Source organism: Chiloscyllium plagiosum, chromosome 5, assembly GCF_004010195.1.
Source record: "Chiloscyllium plagiosum isolate BGI_BamShark_2017 chromosome 5, ASM401019v2, whole genome shotgun sequence".
Taxonomy (NCBI): Eukaryota; Metazoa; Chordata; class Chondrichthyes; order Orectolobiformes; family Hemiscylliidae; genus Chiloscyllium; species Chiloscyllium plagiosum.
This window is the reverse complement of record NC_057714.1, coordinates 26,752,538-26,773,088: the sequence shown is the minus strand read 5'-3', so window position 1 is coordinate 26,773,088 and position 20,551 is coordinate 26,752,538. Positions and strand designations below refer to the sequence as shown.

Sequence of the window (20,551 nt, the reverse complement as noted above, 5' to 3'; positions counted from 1 at the left end):
AACCTTTCCCACAAAGATTTGGAGATGCCGGTGTTGGACTGGGGTGTACAAAGTTAAAAATCACACAACACCAGGTTATAGTCCAACAGGTTTAATTGGAAGCACACTGGCTTTCGGAGCGATGTTCCTTCACCTGATGAAGGAGTGTCACTCCGAAAGCTAGTGAGCTTCCAATTAAACCTGTTGGACTTTAACCTGGTGTTGTGTGATTTTTAACTTTCCCACCAAGGAAGTGTGAAATCATCACTGATCCCTTCCTCTCGCTCACAAGGTGAGAGTATGTGTGAAATGGTGCAATCGGGCCAAGGTCCAGGCACAATCCTTGGACATTAATTGAAGCCTCAAGGTTGTCCACATTAAAGTGTAAAACCTTGGTTGTAGATACCATCATTATGGTTCAAGGATTCTTGACAGCCGGGGCTATCTGCAGTCAAGGAATTGGTTGCTGGTGTGAGGTGAGCAATGCCTGGGCATTACATCTCCTTCATCCCTGGGATGTCTGAAATTATCTCTCTCACTGGTGTGATTTCAAGAGGTCCAACAGTGTCAAAGACACGAGGGCCGACCTTTTAAGAATGTGAGTGAATGTGTATTTGCAAAAGTGCAAAGTTATTTATAATTATATATGATCTGTGCTGTCCCCAGTAAGTATTTTTCATATTCTCCCTTCTACCATGTCTCAGTATAGTTCCAAATTCTGCTGCTGAGGCAGAGGGAGCCTGCTCTGGAGTCAGCTCTGGTGACCTCAAAGTCTTGGGCAATTGTCTCCAGGGGCTTTTAGACCAAGGGGGTCCCAGGCCTACTGAGATAACATGCACAGATGCAGGCTCTCTCTCCTTGGCTGGATGTTTTGCAGACATGGGGATCACAAACTATGTTTACATAGGGGGTCGGAGACCTCTGCAATGTCCAAAGATGAAGCTACTGGAGGCTTGTCTCTCTGAACCCCTCTCTAACTGTATCTGCTGACACCACGCTGCCTTCTTGAGAGAAAGGGCTAGAATGAGTTCAAGGTCCTTCATACCCCTCTCACCTTGCCATTGACACTCAGCACCTATTGGTAGAATGATGGAATGCAGATCTGTGTGAATATCCAGCAGACACTGTGTGCAGGACCTGGGACTTCATGCTGCTGACCGACCTTTCCACGAAAGCAGCCAGACACACACATGCCAGGGACAGCACAACAATTGTAATATAGGTGGACTCCTCTATCCATCAACCCAATGTACAGACTGTCAGTGACAAACCTGACCGCCGTTCCCTCGACTCTGTGTGAAATGTCATTGTCAAGACCATGGGAACATCATTGGCTTGGGACTGAGCAGATGCCGGATCTCTGGGTGTCAGAGACCCAAGTGTTTGTTCCTCCAGAGACACCTCAGTAATGTGCTCACCAAACTGTGTTCCTGAGTCTGATCTAGATAGAATAACCACTGAGGCAAAGGTCTTAGAGCTGGTGGAGGATAAGTGTGAAATCTTTGTTGTTGCAACCTCTGGTGGTTCAATGACTTTCTTGTCAGAGACGGAGGTGGAACTGAGAGTCTCGAGCATGGCCATCTTATCAGTGGAGGTTTGCAGAGTGCTGCAAGTGCCTACATAAGAGAAGAGTATTAACTGTCTTCGAGGATTAAATGCTTCTGTATGTTAAGAAGGAGTTACCGCCGGTTTTAATCAGACAGTATCACAGTACACTTGAAGGAAGCTCACTGGGTTGGTGGCCATTGTGATCTTCCCATCTCAACCTGAGAAGCTCTGCTCTGCTCCAGCCAGCTCAACAATATTTTCCTCATCTGGAATAGGAAATCACCACTTCCATCACATTGGGGCTTGGTGTCCCCAGTAAGTGAATAGGAAGCACAGAGAGCAGGAAAGGTTTGCAGTTTGGGAGGTTGAGGTGGATGAAAGTTATTGAGTGGATATACTCCCTGCAATTGTGAAAGTTATAGACGGTGAGCCTTGGTGACATGCGTGTGTAATGACAGAATGGTGATCCTTTGAGAGTTAGTTACCAAAGAGAAGATGGCAACACCTAGACTTTTGGAGTGCAGAAGATCATTGACCTTCTTCCCGCACTGCTGTGTGTTCCTTTCTACACATGACACACCACTAACCGAGGCCCTTATCTCAGTCCAGGCTGGCTTAGTCTGATGATGCGGCCTCAATTAGCAGTCAGCAGGATAACATACTGTCCTCCTCCATCAACCATCTAACTGCACCTCCCTGGTGATGACAGGGTGCTAGCTTTCCTTTCTGGGTCAGGACCTCAGTGATATCAGTCAAACACCACAATGTGAGGAGCAGTTTCTGACTTGCTGTGTCTCACGTGGAATGGAAGTGAGCTTTATATATGGTTAAGTCACCATAGTCATACCAGACAATAGGGCTGCTCTCTCATTAGAGAAAGATATCTAATGATGGTTTAACCTGAAGGTCCATTGTGGAAACCTAGTCAGTGTGGAACTTGAACCCACAATGTTGGTTTTGCTGTGAATTGTGAGCCAGCCTTCCAGCCAACAGAGCTACAGTACCAGTGGAATGATTACCAGAAGATCCAGGTAGTGGGAAGCACTTCCTCCTCTCCTGTCATGCGAATCCACATAAATGGTGCCATAGAATTTGGATGCTTAATGGAGTAGATCAATAGTGGAAGACTGTGTGACCAGAATGGACTGAGTGCTGTGAATCTCACTCAAGATAACACTTTTCTCAAAATGTGAGAATCAAGTCGTATGTCTCAGTACTAGGTGACTACTTTGGTGCAGTTCAATATCTTAAAGAATGAAAAATGTTTCTTATAAAAGGGTAGTGATTTATCAGCAGAAAAGACAATGTGCGGCTGATCTTGTAGCATGAATTTGTCACCGGAAAGAGTAATAAGTGAGATGGTGGTGGTGGTGGGGAGGTGTTGGGGGTTGGGTCTCCTTCCACTTCACTGAGCATGAACAGACAAACTAAGAACAGTCTCTAATGAGGTAATCAGGTGCATGTTTGCGAAAGTATTCAAAAAGTCATGTTGGAAGGTGAAGTTCACGTTTAGCAGACAAAGTAACTCCTCCAGCTTAACTCTCACAAAGTTCACTATGATGTGAAGTTGTTTGCATGGCACACAAAATAATCTAAGATGTGATGTTGCAATTTTTTTTGTTACAAGTTCTTTTTATGAAGGTTTCAACCAGTTCATTTATCCCTGTCTTTTTTTTTCCATAGCGACCTTTACCCTTGCTTTTCCTAAAATCTGAAAACAGCCAATGTTGATGAAACATATAATGGCTCCTTTCCTGTGCAGTAAAGTCGGTTGTAAAGTCTGGTAATTAAGGTAACCAAGGAGGCTGAGCCCAGCAGGCTAATGGTGCACCAAACACTTTTATAACTTCAAACGATATCAAAGTCACAGGAGTGGGCTCAGAGTTGAACTGGTTTGAATTAAGCTCACTTCCACACGCTCTGCCCAAAGAAAGCTCCAACCTTCTGGATTTCATTAGAGCCAATTATCTTATCTTTTTCATCTCAGGCCTGACCCTAAGGCTGCAGGCAGCTAGTTGGTATGTTTGCGTGGTTGTTTAAGAAAGCCTGTAGTCATTCAATGTCCTGAGGACCTGCTAATTAAAACACATACCCCCTGCCTCTGATAATTAAATATGATAATAATGCTTGTTCAAATAATTTTCCTTATTATTCTCATTAATTTTATTGTTTACCATATGAAACATTCTTAACTAGTTAGTTTTATGGTTTATTCACACAGTATGATCACAAAAGGCCTAAGTTCATATTTTGAATTTCATATTTATTCTTGATGCTGAACCCGGATATATTGTACAAAGAATGGGACTGTATAATGTCATAACACATGATGTTAACCCTAGATGACCAACCAGAATGAGATGTAAATGTTCTCAATGTTCTGTTCTCTATGGCCTACCACACCAGCTTCTACAGTCTATCCATGTGATTCAAAATTCTCTCATCCTTATTTTCTACACATGCCTCTCCTAAAGTCTGGTGCATAGAATTGGGCACAGTACTCTAGATACCGTCAAACCAATATTTTCTAAATTCACCAGAATACTTTTTGCCGCTATTTATAAAGTTCAGTATTCCGTATGCTTTTTGAAATAAATTTCTCAACCAGCCCTGCCAAGTTCACCAATTTAAGCATGCATACCCTCAGGTCACCCTGTTTCTGCATTTCCTTGAGATTTTTGCGCTTTAGTTATGTTATCTCTGCTAATGTTTTTACCAAGATATATCATTTTCACAGTTTTGTGAATTAAAGTTTCACCTGCTTTATATCCACCCACTCCATTAGCCAGTTTATTTACTTTTTTAATTCTTCACCTTATGAACCAGCTGAAATAGGATTGTTTCAAAAGGAAGCTTTGCCAACCATACTCCCTCTTTGATACACTTGCTTACCCCTTCACTCATCATTTGTCTTTGAGATGGATTCTGTTCCCTTTAGGTGCTTGTGTCAGCTTCTTGGTGTATAAGATCTCCTTCATGCCTGTCGAAGTCCTTCATTCTTGCTGGAAATGTAGGAGTCAATTTTAAACACTAGTACTGAAGCCTTGCATTTTATATATCCAGGCCTAAAACCAATGCCATGGAGGGTACTTCCATTCCATATTAGTCCCAATAACCTGCATTTAGACAATAGACAATAGACAATAGGTGCAGGAGTAGGCCTTTCTGCCCTTCGAGCCTGCACCACCATTCAATATGATCATGGCTGATCAGTATCCTGTTCCTGCCTTATCTCCATAACCCTTGATTCCACTATCCTTGAGAGCTCTATCCAACCCTTTCTTAAATGAATCCAGAGACTGGGCCTCCACTGCACTCTGGGGCAGAGCATTCCACACAGCCACCACTCTCTGGGTGAAGAAGTTTCTCCTCATCTCTGTCCTAAATGGTCTACCCCGTATTTTTAAGCAGTGTCCTCTGGTGCACTTGTGCAACAGAATAACATCAAAACAATCATGTTCAATTCAACTGATCAAAATAGTTACAGATCAATTTGCCAAAAACACATTTATGATCTGATGTGCACTTTTGTACACTTAAATCCTCTAAAATCATAACACATTGAAAACAACAGCAACTTCATGGGACAACACAGTGGCTGTCCCAAGGATAACATTTCCTTCATATAGTCCGAACGTTCATTTGGAATGGGAGCAAATGAACATCCACCACAGCTGAGAGTTTATTCTACCTTGCAATAAGGACGGTGGAAGAAGGTTCTTCATTTTTGATGCAATGACTATGGAGCTGCAAGATTGGAATTATACTCTAGAATCCCAGATGCAGCTATCTCTATGGGAATTGTCCAGGAAATTGATTTTTTAAAAAAATTCCCTTGTGACTAGAACCCTTCCAAAAAGTCCAATGATATTAGAGAATTCAGAAAGTTCTGACCCACCTAAGCTTAATAGGTGCTCAGAAAAAGCCAGAGAAACCAAATCCTTCTCTGACTCCCAGGTAACTATTAAACTGAACTTCAAATCACCAGTGGACTCCAACCTGATGTCTGAGACCCATAACTGACTCCCCATTGGTGAATCCAAACTATCTCTTCCCCTGGCTGTGTTAGTCCTGACATATTCCCTTATCTCAGCATCCACCCTCTACCCATCCTACCCGCCGTGATCCTTACGGAGCTGACACCAGCCTTCCAGGCCTGCCTGACCTGATTCTATTTGGAATTTGCTCCTCCTCCATCCAAGGACTCTATTGGATCCACTACTCTTCCTTTGCTTGTACCAACCCTGCTTGTGCTGACAACAACATAGCCCCATCTGCTGAGCACACGTTCATTTAGCTGGTACCTGCCCAGCTCACCTAATTGGCACTTATTTCCTGGTAGTGGTAACCGTGACAAAAACTGTATTTGCATAACTATGCATATGAACATAATTGATATGTTTTTAACACAATTGCTTTTTCTCATATTATCAAGCCATATTGAGAACAAAATCACTTATGGCTTCCATGTACATACAGGGTGACATTACCATTAAGGAATCTTTCCTCCACATGGTAGAGGGAATATATAGTGCATGTGGCAATGTGGTTAGATATTTCAGTGGAATTGTGACCTTAACATAAATACCACATGAATTATCAGGACGATTGAAATACATACGTGCGTGGAAATTTTAAAAACCTTCAAACATCCTTGCTGAAATTAACTAAAAATAAATTACTGACACAAAGCCAGCACAGGTATAATGGTCAATCACAAATGTTTTTCTTAGTTCATCCCTTTACAACAAGGTTCTAAAATGGACTCATTAAAAACGATCCTTGAATTTATATAATAAACCTAATGGCAAGGTTTTATTGGACTGTTAAATACGTTTCATCATAGTTTTCCAAAGTACGCTTATCATTCAAGCATCTGGGTGAGTATTGGCTTAATCAGAGTACCAGTGATTCAATCTACTAATAAGCATTTGTTACTGTATCCAGTGTAGTTTACTGCAGTATTTTTAAATTTTATAACAGGAGGTTGATAATGATAAGTTGTATGGCTATAAGACAGAGAAAAGACACTGACCGGGAGAACGTGAACAGCTTCTGACACGCTCAAATGGTTCTGTTGACATCACACCCAATCATTCAAACTTAAACTTTACTGATTAGAACATATTCTCTCAAGTAGAGTTTCTTTTTTTTTAAACAGTCTGCGTTATCTTCAAATAAAAATCATTGTGCAGAGTTCCCAGTGGATTTGTATCATTCTTTATCCTTATTCACCATTTATTCTGACCTTTACATTTTTTACAAATACATGTTGCTTTGTCCCGAAGTAGGAAGATTGATACATAAGTACATTATAATGTTAGACTAGGATTATAATGTGTTTATCTGAGTGTTGAACTGTAAGCCAGTATGTTTTTACAGATGTCCTGTACACATCATGCACATTTTGCATGATAGGACACAGCCAGTCAGGTTTTCAATGAATTGAGACAAAAAGTCCTTATTAAGCTGCACTTAACATGGTCTCTTGCCTGGGAAGATCATGTGTGCCCACCGTCTTTGAATTTGTTAATGAAACAAGAACCCAAATAAACCATGATAAACACTACACTGTCATGTAGTAAGGCTTTCAAAACATATTTGATGACGTTTCACATGAAAAGTTGGTAACCTAGCTTGAAGGTCTGGAAATTCAAAGCAAAACATTTGTTTGAATAAGAAGCTATCTGAAGAATAGGAAACAATGGGTACTGTTTAGAGAGAATATCGAAGGTTAACTATTGAGCGGGATGCCTTAGGACTCGGTGTTCAATCTATCTCTGTTTTCAATTTACATCAATGACCTGAATTTTGAAACCCAATGCAAATTAGTTAAATTTACAAATGATACTAAATTAGAAGGGATATAGCAATTAAAGGAGGAGATCAGAAAATACTGAATGAGCTAAACAAAATATAGCAGTGACCAAATAAAGGCTTATGAAATCTAATTTACAATTCAAAGTATGAACATGGAAAAGAAAAACAAGTAATGTAACTACTACCGCAATATGTTGAACTTTCCATGGATGAAGTTGTAGGAGACCTGGATTTGACACTCAACATGTTCAAGCAATGTGGTACAGCAATCAACAAAACTAAGAAGATACTGAATTACATAGCCAAATCAGAGGAATTCTAGCCCAAGCCAAGAATGAACAAATGAGTCAATGCTCTGGTTAGGCTACATTTTGAGTATCAAATACTGGATACTGAAAACAAGGGAAGTGCTGCAGGTCAATGCAAAGAACCGCCAGAATACTGGCACTTAGCAGACTTTTCAACGCTAAAAACGTGGTCAAGTATGGGTCAGACTGCAGATTATAATGTTAAATATATGAAGTCCAAACTGCTTCCAATCTACCCTACTTCCAGTGTTAATAAGCTTAAAGCAATGGGGAGCAGGAGAGGTGCACCCACACATAGCAATCAATCTATTGGCAATTTCAACATTACAGTGATGCTGTGTGCTTTATATTTATCTGTTGACAGCCAGGTTTGTTGAATGCAGCTACCTTTTCCCTTCTCCTCTCTGAGGTGTTTAACCTCCTGCTATCCCACCTCCCACTGTACCTCAATGCCTCTGCCACCCCACCACTGTTGCCCTTCCATCACAAAAGTCCCTGTTCACTGCTGTCCCTCTGCCCAAGTCAGCAACCGCAGCCGTCCTCATGCTCTGGGTCAAGACTCAGACCTACCTCGTTCTGAGGCCTCTGCTTTAGTGTTCCCGACCCACTGAAAGCCAAGCCCTCTGTCAATCAGGCCGACTTCTGATGGGAAAGCTGACAGTAAGGGTGCACCGTAGTGTGGAGGTAAAATGGTTAAAACCCTACATGATCTACAAGCATGAGATGCAAAGTTTGAGTCCAGTGAGAAGGAAGTTAAAAGTCCTCTCCTACCACAGCCCTGCAGACTGCAAAGTGTACTAGTTTGACCTTATTAACCTCAACCGATTAGAGGTTGAATCTAACATGCTTTTCGAATGCCGTCCATGTGAAGCAATTTAAAAGAGCGCATTAGTTTTGAACTTGACCAAGTATCATTACAGGTGGGAACACACCTGAAAGCTGTAAGGTATTCCACGTCTCCCATTGGGGGATCAAGACCACCTGTCCAGGCAATATTCACAGTGAAGCCTTCACCAGGGCCGCATCCAACCTGAAAGCAGGACGGCACCAAGAAACAAAAATATATATTTTCAGATAAAATAGCTTTGAAACTAACATCAAAGAACTTGCCCAGATCAGCCAGACAATGCTTGACAAGCACTGGTTGGGGCCATGCACTTGGTCTGTGCTGGGACACAGTCCCAGTGGACAATTTTGCAATCCACAGCAATTTAAAGTGCAGCAGCGAAGAATGAGCTAATTAGGAATAATCATGCAATGCAATTAGACCGGAACGATAAAAGAGGCCGACGAGAAATGCAACCTACCTCGTCTGGGGCTCCACTACCAGGAAAGAAGTTTCCTTCATCATAACGGTGGAGGGAAATATAAAGCACGTTGGGGTCATTATAAAAGGCTTGCTGTGTACCATTACCATGGTGAACATCCTAAAGGTGAAAGGAAACAAATGACAAATGTAATAATGTCCAGCTCCTGCTTAAAGGTCACTTTTGCCTTTCCCCTCCTCCCCCTCACAAACTTCCTGAACCTTCAAACAAATTACTCCTTAATGTGCTCATTTTTTAAGCTTGTTTCTCTAGTCAGGAAACCATAGCAAACATGCCCTGGAGACTCCAGAAGAACAGTCGCTGAGAAATTCCAGCTCTTTTCGACGTTTAGATATTTATACCCTGGGTCTTTGTACTATTTGTCTCAGTGATAGAATCTAGTATCCTACTTTATGCAAGAATTTTATGAGTTATTAACTGCCAACAGTTCATAACCCCTCAGGGTCAATTAGCTGCTTGAATTAGCCTCTAAAGAAAGCCAAGTGTTACAGCACAAAAACTGTACTTTTTAATATAGTCCATAGAGCACAACAATTATGTGAATTTGAAATCAACAGGAAGTTCAATTTTCAAATGTAATGTTCAGCGAGATTTATTACAGCAAGATTAGCTATCCTGGAAGCTTCAGTAAGACCATTATCAGACCTGTAAGGAAGTGACAATACTTACAGAGGAAGTGATGCAAAATCCAAGTTTAATAGAAAGTTCATTCCATATGAAGTTGTCAGTTGTTGAAAGGGTTAGACCAGTTTCTCACAATTATATTATACATATTCTTGATGACAGAATGTTTGTAATTTTTTGTACTTTCCCTGGTTAATTATTGTCCATTGCAAAAAAAACATTCTTCCTGAATAGAAATTTGAAAGATTTCAACTGAGCAGACCATTCCAATGACCCTAAACATTTACAAACATATTGAGGCCACTTGAAAAGCATTGAGGATGGTATGCTTTATCTTGTTACTGACCATAAATGCTATGAAAAGGTTTTTATTTTCTCTTCTCCTGGATTACGATTCAGAACAGTGATGATATGATTTATCACTTGCAAAAAACATTTGAGTCAGTTACAGGTGGGATTGATTATCATTTAACACCAAGCTTTTCCTCTGCATTCTTTTCACTGGCTAGCTTATCAAATCACCTTGTGAACTGTCAGGACAGTCAAAAATAGTTTATCCATTTATCAATATTTAATACCCTTGAGCCTAACATAATTGCAACAATAACAGAAAAGGTTGTACGCAATATTACTGAAACTGAACTTAAATGTTTGATGGAGAGGTACACTATACTTTAAACGCAATAAGAGTTTTCCAAGTCTGCCCAGTCTGCTTGCTAATCCAAACAGACTGTGTGACTTTGCCGACATTGCATATTTGGTTGTGTAAATAGCAATTCATGCAGATCAAGAATATTGTTAATGATATTTGCTGGTTCACATAACTTTTTCTTTCAACTACAAAGTGATTACATTTTTCACAACATGTCCAAAATCAGCTTTTACAGATTCCATAAATTGTTAATCTAATATTGTGATTATCAACAACAACAATAATTAATAATAATAATATATATATCCAACAACATTAAACAATGCCAAAGCGTTATTCATACATGAGAGAGGGGGTACCAAGCAAGAATTGAAGAATAAAAGGAATGTTTAAATATTGGAGAGTTTTATAAGAGCAATGAAGAAGGTAAGGCAGTGAATTACAGAAGTGTGATTTGATTGTGTAAACCTCAAGAATTGAAAAGGGAATGGCAGCCGATGTGGAATGAAGGCAGATTCAAATGTTTATGGTCATGGGCTCTGAAGTAAGACAGAAGAGGCTGTAGTGAGATGGAGTGGTGAAACCATGGAGAGACAAGATTTTGAATTTAGCAGATTGTGAGACTGGAATATATCGGATATCTGTACGGAACAGGATAACATGAAAACGGGACATTGTTTTTAAGGAGCATATGATGGAACTATCAACAGCTTTCTGCTAATTGCATCACTTATTTATATGAAGTGCACCAAATGCTCACATGGATCTAAGCAGAATATAAACAAGCCTCAAACTCAACATTTCTCCACATTTTTAATTTAATATTACAAAATTATTTTTTAATTCTTTAAGATAATGGATACAATTGAGCCATTGTTGGTATAGTTCTGATCCTCTTCCTTGAGGGGTGATGTGGTGCATTGGAGGCAATTCAGAGGAAACTCACTGGATTGATTCCAGAGGTGAGGGGTTTACCTTATGAAGAGCGACTGAGCAGAATTGGCCTGTACACTCTGGAGTTTAGAATGCTGAGAGGTGATCTAATTGTGGTATATAATACGCTAAAGGAGATTGACAAAGTAGATGTAAAGAGATGTTTCCCCTTCTGAGACAGTCTAGAATGAGAAGTTATTGTTTTAGGAGAAGGGTGGCAGATTTAAAACAGAGATGAGAAGAAATTACTTCTCACAGAGGATCATGAATCTATGGAATTCACTACCCAGGAGTGTGGTGGACGCTGGGATATTGAACAAATTTAGGAACAAGACAGACAGATTTTTAATGAAGAATGGTTTGAAGGGTTATTTTGAGTGGGCAAGAAAGTAGAGTGGAGGCCGAGATGAGATCAACTATGTTCAAGTTAATGGCAGAGCAGTTCAAGGGGCTGAATTGCCTCTTTCTGCTCCTATTTCTTACGCTCTTATTTCAAAGTAAATCAATGATTTAGGTGAATTTTACAAACTTTCTGAATTTAGCTCTGAGATGTAATAGCCATCTAAACTCTAAGATTCTGTTATGGGTTTTATTCATTCACAAGGTTCACCATATTGTTTCACAATATGAACTATGAAACAATATACTTCTGTGACCACAGATTTCAGCCAGTGCAATTTTCTGTCATCAATCGAAGTTTCATGATTTTTGATCATAGTCTACATTAATTAAAATCAATACAGATACTAGTCAGTAAGCAAAAGACTGCAATTTAATCTTGGGTTCATATGACATCCATAAACTAGTTGCACTTTGCTCTTGTAGTTTACGACGTTATTCAAAACCTTCAAGTATATTACAACCTTCTTGCTCATTTCCTACTATCCCTAATTGTTTTGGGGACTCATGTGCACTATAGTCCCTTTGCATACGTGAAAGGTCACCACTGAATCTGTCTTTACAACAATGTGCTGTTTTAAAAGATTTATGTTCTGAATAAAATGAGCATCTTATAAAATATTACAGATGGCAATGCTAATACTGTAATTATATTTTATATGATATACAGCGTGTTCAAAATATTTGGGATGGTTAGGTCAGGCAGTTCTGTTATCTCCAGAATCAGATACATTGAATACTTAATTCTAACAGCTGGGTGTTTTGCTGAACTGATAATTTTGGGCATTGCAATCTTTTGTGGACTAAAGATCTTTTACAATTTAACATTAGATTTTCACTAAACCTATAGTCCCACCGAAAGAGTAGCCGTAATGGAAAATAGAAAGATTCTATGAAAGGTCTTTTGAAAATTGTTATTGTGTACCCTATGCAGTAAACTCATAGGTACATTGTCCAACATTTTTCGTCCTGAGTTGTCAGTTTTTCTGACAGATCCTCAGATAGAGCAGGATCAGGAATGTGCTGGTGTATGGCTGGCACTAGGCCTTTATTCTCTCCATTTTATTGAGGGTCCAGTAACATAAAATATTATTTCTATATGTTAGAATATATATGCAAGTCATGTGAACATAAGGAAATGGTCACATTTCACACTATTGTTTTAAGGTTGTGGCCAGAATCAGGGACTGGTTCTCAGGGAATAACCACACATGTACAGGCCTCAGCAGCAGTCTGTACATTTTTGCCATATAAGCTCTACCCCATCAGACCGGTAGCAGCAAGTTTCTGCCCAATACTCTGGCAGAGTTTAGGGGCCCAATCTTCAGGAATATGACAAACCTGGGCCAAAAAGTCAATTGGTTCAGAAGGGCATCGCCATGGTGAGTATTTTGACTTAAAACATTCTTATGACATTGAATACGCTAGCAGAAAAAAAAGAAAGAAATATCATTGGAGCTTTTTAAAATGAAGTGGTTAAATATTTGGAAATATAAAGATAATTACAAGTGATGAAAGCAAGGAATGGTATGAAGCGCAGAACTTTCAGAATTCTTGCACAGAGATAATGTTCTTTACCCGACAATGAAATTAGATTTTTTCTACCAGAGTTGTTGTCCAGCTTCTATATTGATGTAATTTAAAACCCTTTCAGAGCTGTTCCTTCAGATTAGAAGATAAATAGTAATCCTAAATAATGATAGTTCATAGGAAAACTAAGGGCTTCCTGAATTTATTGTGAAAAATGGGTGAGTCAAAAATTCTTCAATAATGTCTTTGGTTTTGTGATGATGTTTGTAGTCTTTATACACAGAAATGTTAAGCTTGCATTGCAAAAAGCTCTGGGACAAACAACCCCACTGTCCTGTGCCCAACCACTTCAACTCCCCCTCTCACCCACCCCCAAAGGCATGCAACTCCTGGGCCTCCTCCACCACCAAATTAAAGCCACCCAACAACTGGAGGAAGAACACATCTCCTGCCTTGGGACCCTTCAATCACACGCCATGAACATTGATGTCACTAGTTTCCAAATCTCCCCTCCCCACACCTCATTCCTGATCCAGCCCTTCAATTCATCACTTCCCTCTTGGCCTGTCCTACCTGAAGGGCTTATGCCCAAAATGTCAACCCTCCTGTGCCTCAGATGCTGCCTGACCTGCTGTGCTTTTCCAGTGCCACACTTTTCAACTCAAAAAGACTTGAATGTACTGTACAGGTCAAATTGTTACCAATTATCGATTTGTTATATTTCTGACTAATTCACCATTCACTTCTTTCTTCAGAAAAGTTCATTAGTCCAGGAATGCATAACTCTTCTCATCTTTCCTAATCACATAACCTGACTTAAGTATCACAACAACCCCAATTATTGTGTCAAAAATCTGTATTTGATTCATCATTTGACTTCTCCAGCATTTGGACCCACTGAATAATAGATATTTCAGCTTTTCGTGTAATCACTGACATTTGGCTGTACTGTGCCAGCAAGATGGGTTGACTCACCCAGTGATTTCAACCAATCATCTCCTTACGGACAGCTGCTTAATCTCCATCCTGTGTGCTCCTACATGGATGAAATCTCAGCTAAAGGATTCAATGTATGTGGATGTTATATGTGGCACTGATCATTCGCAGTCATAACCGAGAACAATGTGATGCAACACCATCTATCATTTACATTTAAATACACTGTGTAAAATAACATTCCCAGCTCTCAAGCAATTGAATAATCAAGAATCAAGCAGTCGACAACATTTGAAACTTGTCTCCTACTTAAAGGCTTATTAAAATGGAAGTCTAGTATATATAGTGCAGTAGACAACAATACCAAAAACACATCATTAATAAAATGTTGCCACATTGTGCCTTGAATATTAAGTATACATACCCAGTCCACGATTAATATCTTGCCTATATTTAGCTTGTGTTTCAAGTACTTGGCAGTAATTGCCACAGAATTAAAGAAGCAGAACCCCCTATGGAATAGAGAAAAGAGAGAAATAAAAAGGCAAATCTGTCAGGAAAATGGTTATAAATAATGATCTGGGGCATATTTTAAAATGCTATATGATCTCTGTGGCTATAAATCTGCTTCTGGGAGTACCTAGAAAGCTTTTCCTTTTACGTTTTACAGCCATCTGTTAATAATTAGAGTGTTGTAGAGGCCAGAGCTATGCAGGTGACTGGCAGTAACCCCAGCGCTGTTAAAACAGGCAATGCCTCTGGTACTTACATGGCAGTGGATTCTTCAGCGTGATGGCCAGGGGGCCTGACAACAGCAAATCCATTCTATAAAACAGAAAATAAATACTGGTTTAATCTAATGACAGATTTCCGTGAGCTTTGAAGCATTTATTTATTTTTGTTTTAGTACACGTTAATCGAGGGTTGACTGTGATGGAATAAACAGAACATTTTTCTATTCTGCATTTACAAAGTTCTCAGCCATGCAGAGAATTAGTACCTTGCCATCCCTACCCCAACTAGATTTGAAAATTAATCCCCCTCCCTTCCCATTCCCACACAACAATTACTTTTGATGCAATTGAAAGGAACCAGAATCAGCCAAAAGGGGAAAAAAAGTAACATCATTATGGAGGAAGATTAATTTTGGTGCATAGTGTGACCTGTCTCATGATATACAGGTTTAAGATTTTCTGATAATAATATTTTTGCACTAATCTGGATACTGCTTTTATAACAATCTACCATTTAAAATGAAACCCAGTGCTACAGTGCTCCGCAATCTTACAGTATCTCTAACATATGAGCTGTTTCTGTGCTGTATATCTCTATATAACATTTCCTAAAGCTTTCTACTGAGGAATGGAAGAGAAAGAGAACATTAAGAGCCAGATTTTCCAAGGTTTGGCAATCTCACACCGATTGACAGTGCACACCGTTTTTTTATGAAAAGAGAGAGCTCTGCGTTTCTGACAGGAAATTCTGATCAGGTCTCTCTTAAAATTGTGAAGCTGTATTTCCATTCTGTCAGCCCTCTCACACTGCTGCGGGGAAGAAAAGTCATGTCCCCATTTGACAGGGGTGAGCAGGTCTATTATAAAATGTAAAAGTCCAGAATCACAGGCTGAAGCTTTGACAGCTGCTTCCGAATGGTATGACCATAACATAGCGGGGACAGAGTCTTATACATAAGTAAGATGCCATGTTAGCTGCATGCCAGGTGGATGGGGGTAGTTGGACAAGTGGAAGGGTACAATGTGGGATAGGATTCCAGGTCGGTAGGAGGCAGGGAGCTATGAGATAGAGTGCCAATAGGGTAGGAGGCCATGTGGGCGGGGGATAGAGTGCAATGTAGGTGGGATACAACTGAACAAGTTCACAAGAAGGCAGTCATAAGATGCAGTCTGTTTGGTGAGAGATATCGGGTCCAGGTGGGGATGGGGGTGGACTGATGTTGGCTTTTGGTGGGGATTGCTTCCAGTGGGGAAGAAGTGGGTGCCAGAAACAGCTGGGGTCTGGAATAGAGGAAGTGGGTCAGCGGATCCAGAACGGGGGAAGGGGGAATTGCATATGTGGGAGGAAGAAGGTGCTGCCTATAGACTAGGGGAAGGAGGGCAGCAGCTCTGGAGCAGGGAAGTGGGATGGGGTTGGGCTAGCAGTGAGTAGCTGGAAAAAGCAGGGATGGTTCACATTAAGATGAGGCAGATCAAGTCTGGAATGAGGTAAGTTGAGGGTGGCAGGTCCATTTGGGGTTGGAATAAGAAATACAGGGGAAAGGGAGGCAGTCTTGGAGTAGGGGTGAGGTGGGTATTGGTGAGTTATCAGGACAAAGGAGGGATTGTCAGGCAGGATCTGGGGGCTTGTAAGTTGTCTGGGAGTGGTGGTTTTGGGTTGTGTGAGACAAAGTTGGGGTTAGTGGAATTGTTACTCAGGAGTTATGCTGTGCATTTAATAGTCTAAATATCTTGACTAAACATTTACTTAATTTCAGAAGCCAAAACAGAAGTTGCTGGAAAGGCTCAGCAGGTCTGGCAACACCTGTGAAGAGAAATCAGAGCTAATGTTTTGGGTCTGGTGACCCTTCCTCGGAAATGGATCAGAAACGTTAATCCTGATTTCTTTTCACAAATGCTGCCAGACCTGCTGAGCTTTTCCAGCAACTTCTGTTTTTGTGTTCTGATTTAGAGTATCCGCAGTTCTTTTGGTTTTTATTTACTTAATTTCATCCAATTTAAAAGGATATCTTTGGAGGGTTCCAGGTATAGAATAATTGCTCAGGGGAATCTTTAATTTCCCAGCCAATTCCTTTGGACTCTGCTGTAATGGGTATTCCACAGCATCCCCATGTGCAACATCTGTCCATGCAGGAATAACTACAGTCTAGCCATTTAAACTTTGGGCCAATGTTTGGGAAAAGAGCGTTTGCTAGGGATGACTGAAGGTTTTGAAGAACGTTGAGTATCAAAGGAAGTTACTAAAGGAGAAAAAAAAAGGAGAGCATTCACGGACATCCGACAGATAATCCAGCCAGCAGGATTTAAAGACTGAAAATGCTATTGAAAATTGTGGTGTGAAGTGGAAGCAATTATTGAAATAAAAATTGACTGTGTTTCATGATGGGCTGGTAATTTAATCAGTTTTCCATCATCCACAGTATTTTACTTTTAATTTTGTGTGATTCAGAATAGACTGGGCCTGTTTTCCCTGGAGTGTTGGAGGCTGAGGGGTGGCCTTATCATGGTTTATTAAAATCATGAGGGGCATAGACAGGATAAATAGACAGGGTCTTTTCCCCTGGGGTGGGGGAGTCCAGAATTAGAGGGTATAGGTTTTGGATGAGAGGGGAAAGATACAAAAGGGACCTAAGGAGCAACTTTTTCACACAGAGGGTGGTGTGGGTACGGAATAAGTTGCCTGTGGAAGTGGTGGAGGCGGGTACAATTACAACATTTAAAAGGTATCTGGATGAGTATATGAATGGGAAGTGTTTAGAGGAATATGGGCCAGTTGCTGGCAAATGGGGCTAGATTAGGTTAGGATATCTGGTCAGCATGGATGAGTTGGAACGAAGGGTCTGTTTCCGTGCTATACATCTCAATGACTCTGACTTGTTGTCAGAGAAGAGTTCTGAAAGTACAAATGGGGTTGTAAGATGTCATCAGTATGTTTATGGAAGTTAATTTATACTTATACAAGACGGCAATGATAAGTGGCAAATAAATGAAGAGAAAGTAAGAGTTCAGGATAATGTCACCTGTCATATGGCCATGCCAGCACACTGTGCTGTGCAAGTTGCTGTTCATTATGAATGTTGCTACCAACAGCCTCTTTAAATGTTGGAAACTGACCTATCTGCTTGGTGTAGTGTGGTGGAGAGAAATCACGTAATTGTCTAACTGGAATAGTCTTTTGTAGTTAACAAGATATAGTTTATTGCATGTTAGCAAATGGTTACAGGTTATGTTGATATAATAGATATTGGGTGGAATTCTTCAGTTTGCAGAAGGACATGCAAGGAGACTTAGTTGTGCTGAAATCAGAACTGCAATTTCCCGATGGCAGTTAATATTTTGTTATAAGTTCTCAGAAACTCGTAAGTTGGTCATGTTTTCCAGTCATCATTGGGGCAACCTGATTTATTTTCATTGGCATAACATGAATATTTATTTACACCCAACCCTATTAGAGACTGTTACACATCTTCTTCTGGCGTGTGCCTTTGCAAAGGAGGTCTGAAGAGAGAGGCTGTGGTTTTTGGCAAGGTTCCCCCAAGCAGCTCCATGATGCAGGACTCTGTGCTCTATAGTCTGTTACCCAGGACACACACCGAGACAAACATCGATTGCGTCTGGAGGACCATCAACTCAGTTAAAGATGTTGTTTGGTCTGCCTGAAACCTGTCGGTCTTCTAGAGCAAGGAACTGACCTTGACCAAGTGTTGAAGACTGGCACATTCCGAGGTTCAGGACTACGTGCTGAGGGATACACTAAAGCTTGGGGCAACTCCTGGCAAGGTGCAGTGGGAAAAGGCCACCATCTAAAGTCTTTCTGCCAGTGTTAAGTGGGGACTGTTAGGTTATCGGGTCTTCCCAGTGCCTCAAATGTATGTAAATATAATCTTGTCTAAGTAAGAAATGTTTTGGGTTTGTTTGTTCTCCACATGTAAAGACTGTACAGAATCGAACTGCCGTAGTGTCCATGTATGTATATAAAGCTCTTTTATGAATAAAGTACATTTTTGAAATAAAATAAAGCTTACATTGTGAGGGGGTAGATGCTGACTGGGTCCACCAGTTGACCTAAGTGAGATAGCCGCACTGGGAGGCAAGTGAGGTTCATCATAAATGGGGAATTGATCGAAAGGGGGACTAAAACTAGAAAAGGGAATTAAGAAAAAAGGTGGGGGAAGGAAAGGAACAGTCAGAAATAGAACTTAAAGAGTGTGGTTGTCTAACATATTGGAAGAATTCTGGGAAATGGAGAGAGCAAGAATAGAATACTGAACTGGAGAAATTCAGTAGGTGTGGCAACATGTCTGGATGAAATCAAGTAAACGTTTTGAGTCCAATATCAAATAAAATTTGACATTTCACTTGTGCATTTTGGCAAGAAGAAAACTTAGCTTGTCCCAGAACTGAAGTATCACACTCTTTTATGTTCATCTCAAGAAAAAAAGCCAATTCCATCCATTGGTACAGAGGTTTTGAAATGAACCAGATATTAGTTCTCACTCCTTTGAAATCCTAAGTTGGGCTGCCTACAAGTCCATGTGATATCATACAATTTGTGGTACTCACGCTACCCCTCAACATTAACATTTTCAGACCCACATACAACATCTCCCACCAAGCTTTTCTTTTATTCAACATATACATTTTTTGCAAATAAGTATATTTATCATGACACCATCTCCCGCAAGTCTCTGATTAACAAATTCAGGCAATCAGCTGTTTTATTACATTCCTGAAATGAATTCTCTTTAGATGTGGAAAACAGTTGACTGTGATTTGTTTTCCTGACAGTTTTCCTAAATTCCTGGCTGATTCACCTGTAACGGGATAAGGTTTCAGTGGCTCCTTATTGGCGCCCCTACAGAGGGACAAATAATGTACAATCTCTGATGGTTTGCAACTTCTTAGAAGACCATACCTTTTAAATTCATATCCTTGATCCACACCTGTTGCCCTTGTCTTACATTTGACATTCTGTTTCAGGTAGTACAATATGACATCTCCTTATTGAAAGATCTATGCCCATAAGCTCCCCCAGTCTGCTGGGGAATCTGATGGGTATCATTAGCTCTGGTTACTCTGGTCTGTAGCTAGCACAAGTCTCGCAATTTGCCACATGATCCACAATATCTTCGAAGATCCCAGGTCATCACAATGCTGACTGAGTTCCAAGTCTGGTCTTACTGACCCCAATGAGACCCTGGTCCAGCTCCTCCAGGACATCTTCCTGAAGTGAAGCTGGAATGAAAAGTTGTTTGCTATACACTAGTAAGTCTGCTACAATTGTAAAATGTCTTCAGTGTCAGATTATTTACTTTCATGGACAAACTGCTTGGCCTGTTGTCTGGCCAATTTTCAACACAATACTGATGGATGCTGAAACATCTCTGGTCCTTGAGCTGCTCCATTTGAACATATAACTTGATTTTGTGAATAAACTCAATATCAGACCTTATATGGATGTTGACTGTTGTTCAGGAGAATGCACCTGTTGTCGATACCATTTTAACTATATGTATTGTGTTTCTTAAGTAAACTTCATGCAATGAATTCAAAAGCTAACTGCATCCTTGCTGGTTCTTTTTCATCTGGTAGAGAAACTTGTTGTGATTCTCTTTTCAAGGTGATTTTAAGACCATACCTATTAATCTCTTGCAAGCCCATTTAACTAAGGGAGCCTCCTTCTCCATCCATATGATCTTTCTGTGTTGGATAATATTCATAATGTGTCATCGACTGGTTTGCTACATCCATCCATCCTGG

At 40.3% G+C, this 20,551-nt stretch overlaps 1 protein-coding gene across 9 annotated transcripts in view; it reads right to left on the bottom strand.

Annotated features, from left to right (window-relative positions):
- The window catches only part of LOC122549771 (histone deacetylase 9-like), a 789,364-nt gene that overhangs the window by 129,518 nt on the left and 639,295 nt on the right, over window positions 1–20,551 (bottom strand). For all 9 annotated transcript variants that reach the window (XM_043689769.1, XM_043689771.1, XM_043689766.1 and 6 more), the window contains 4 exons: window positions 14,827–14,882; window positions 14,482–14,569; window positions 8,963–9,082; window positions 8,588–8,685 (listed from right to left, as the gene is read on the bottom strand). In XM_043689769.1, coding sequence (XP_043545704.1) covers window positions 8,588–8,685; window positions 8,963–9,082; window positions 14,482–14,569; window positions 14,827–14,882 — 362 coding nt within the window. The remainder of the gene's footprint in view (window positions 1–8,587; window positions 8,686–8,962; window positions 9,083–14,481; window positions 14,570–14,826; window positions 14,883–20,551) is intronic.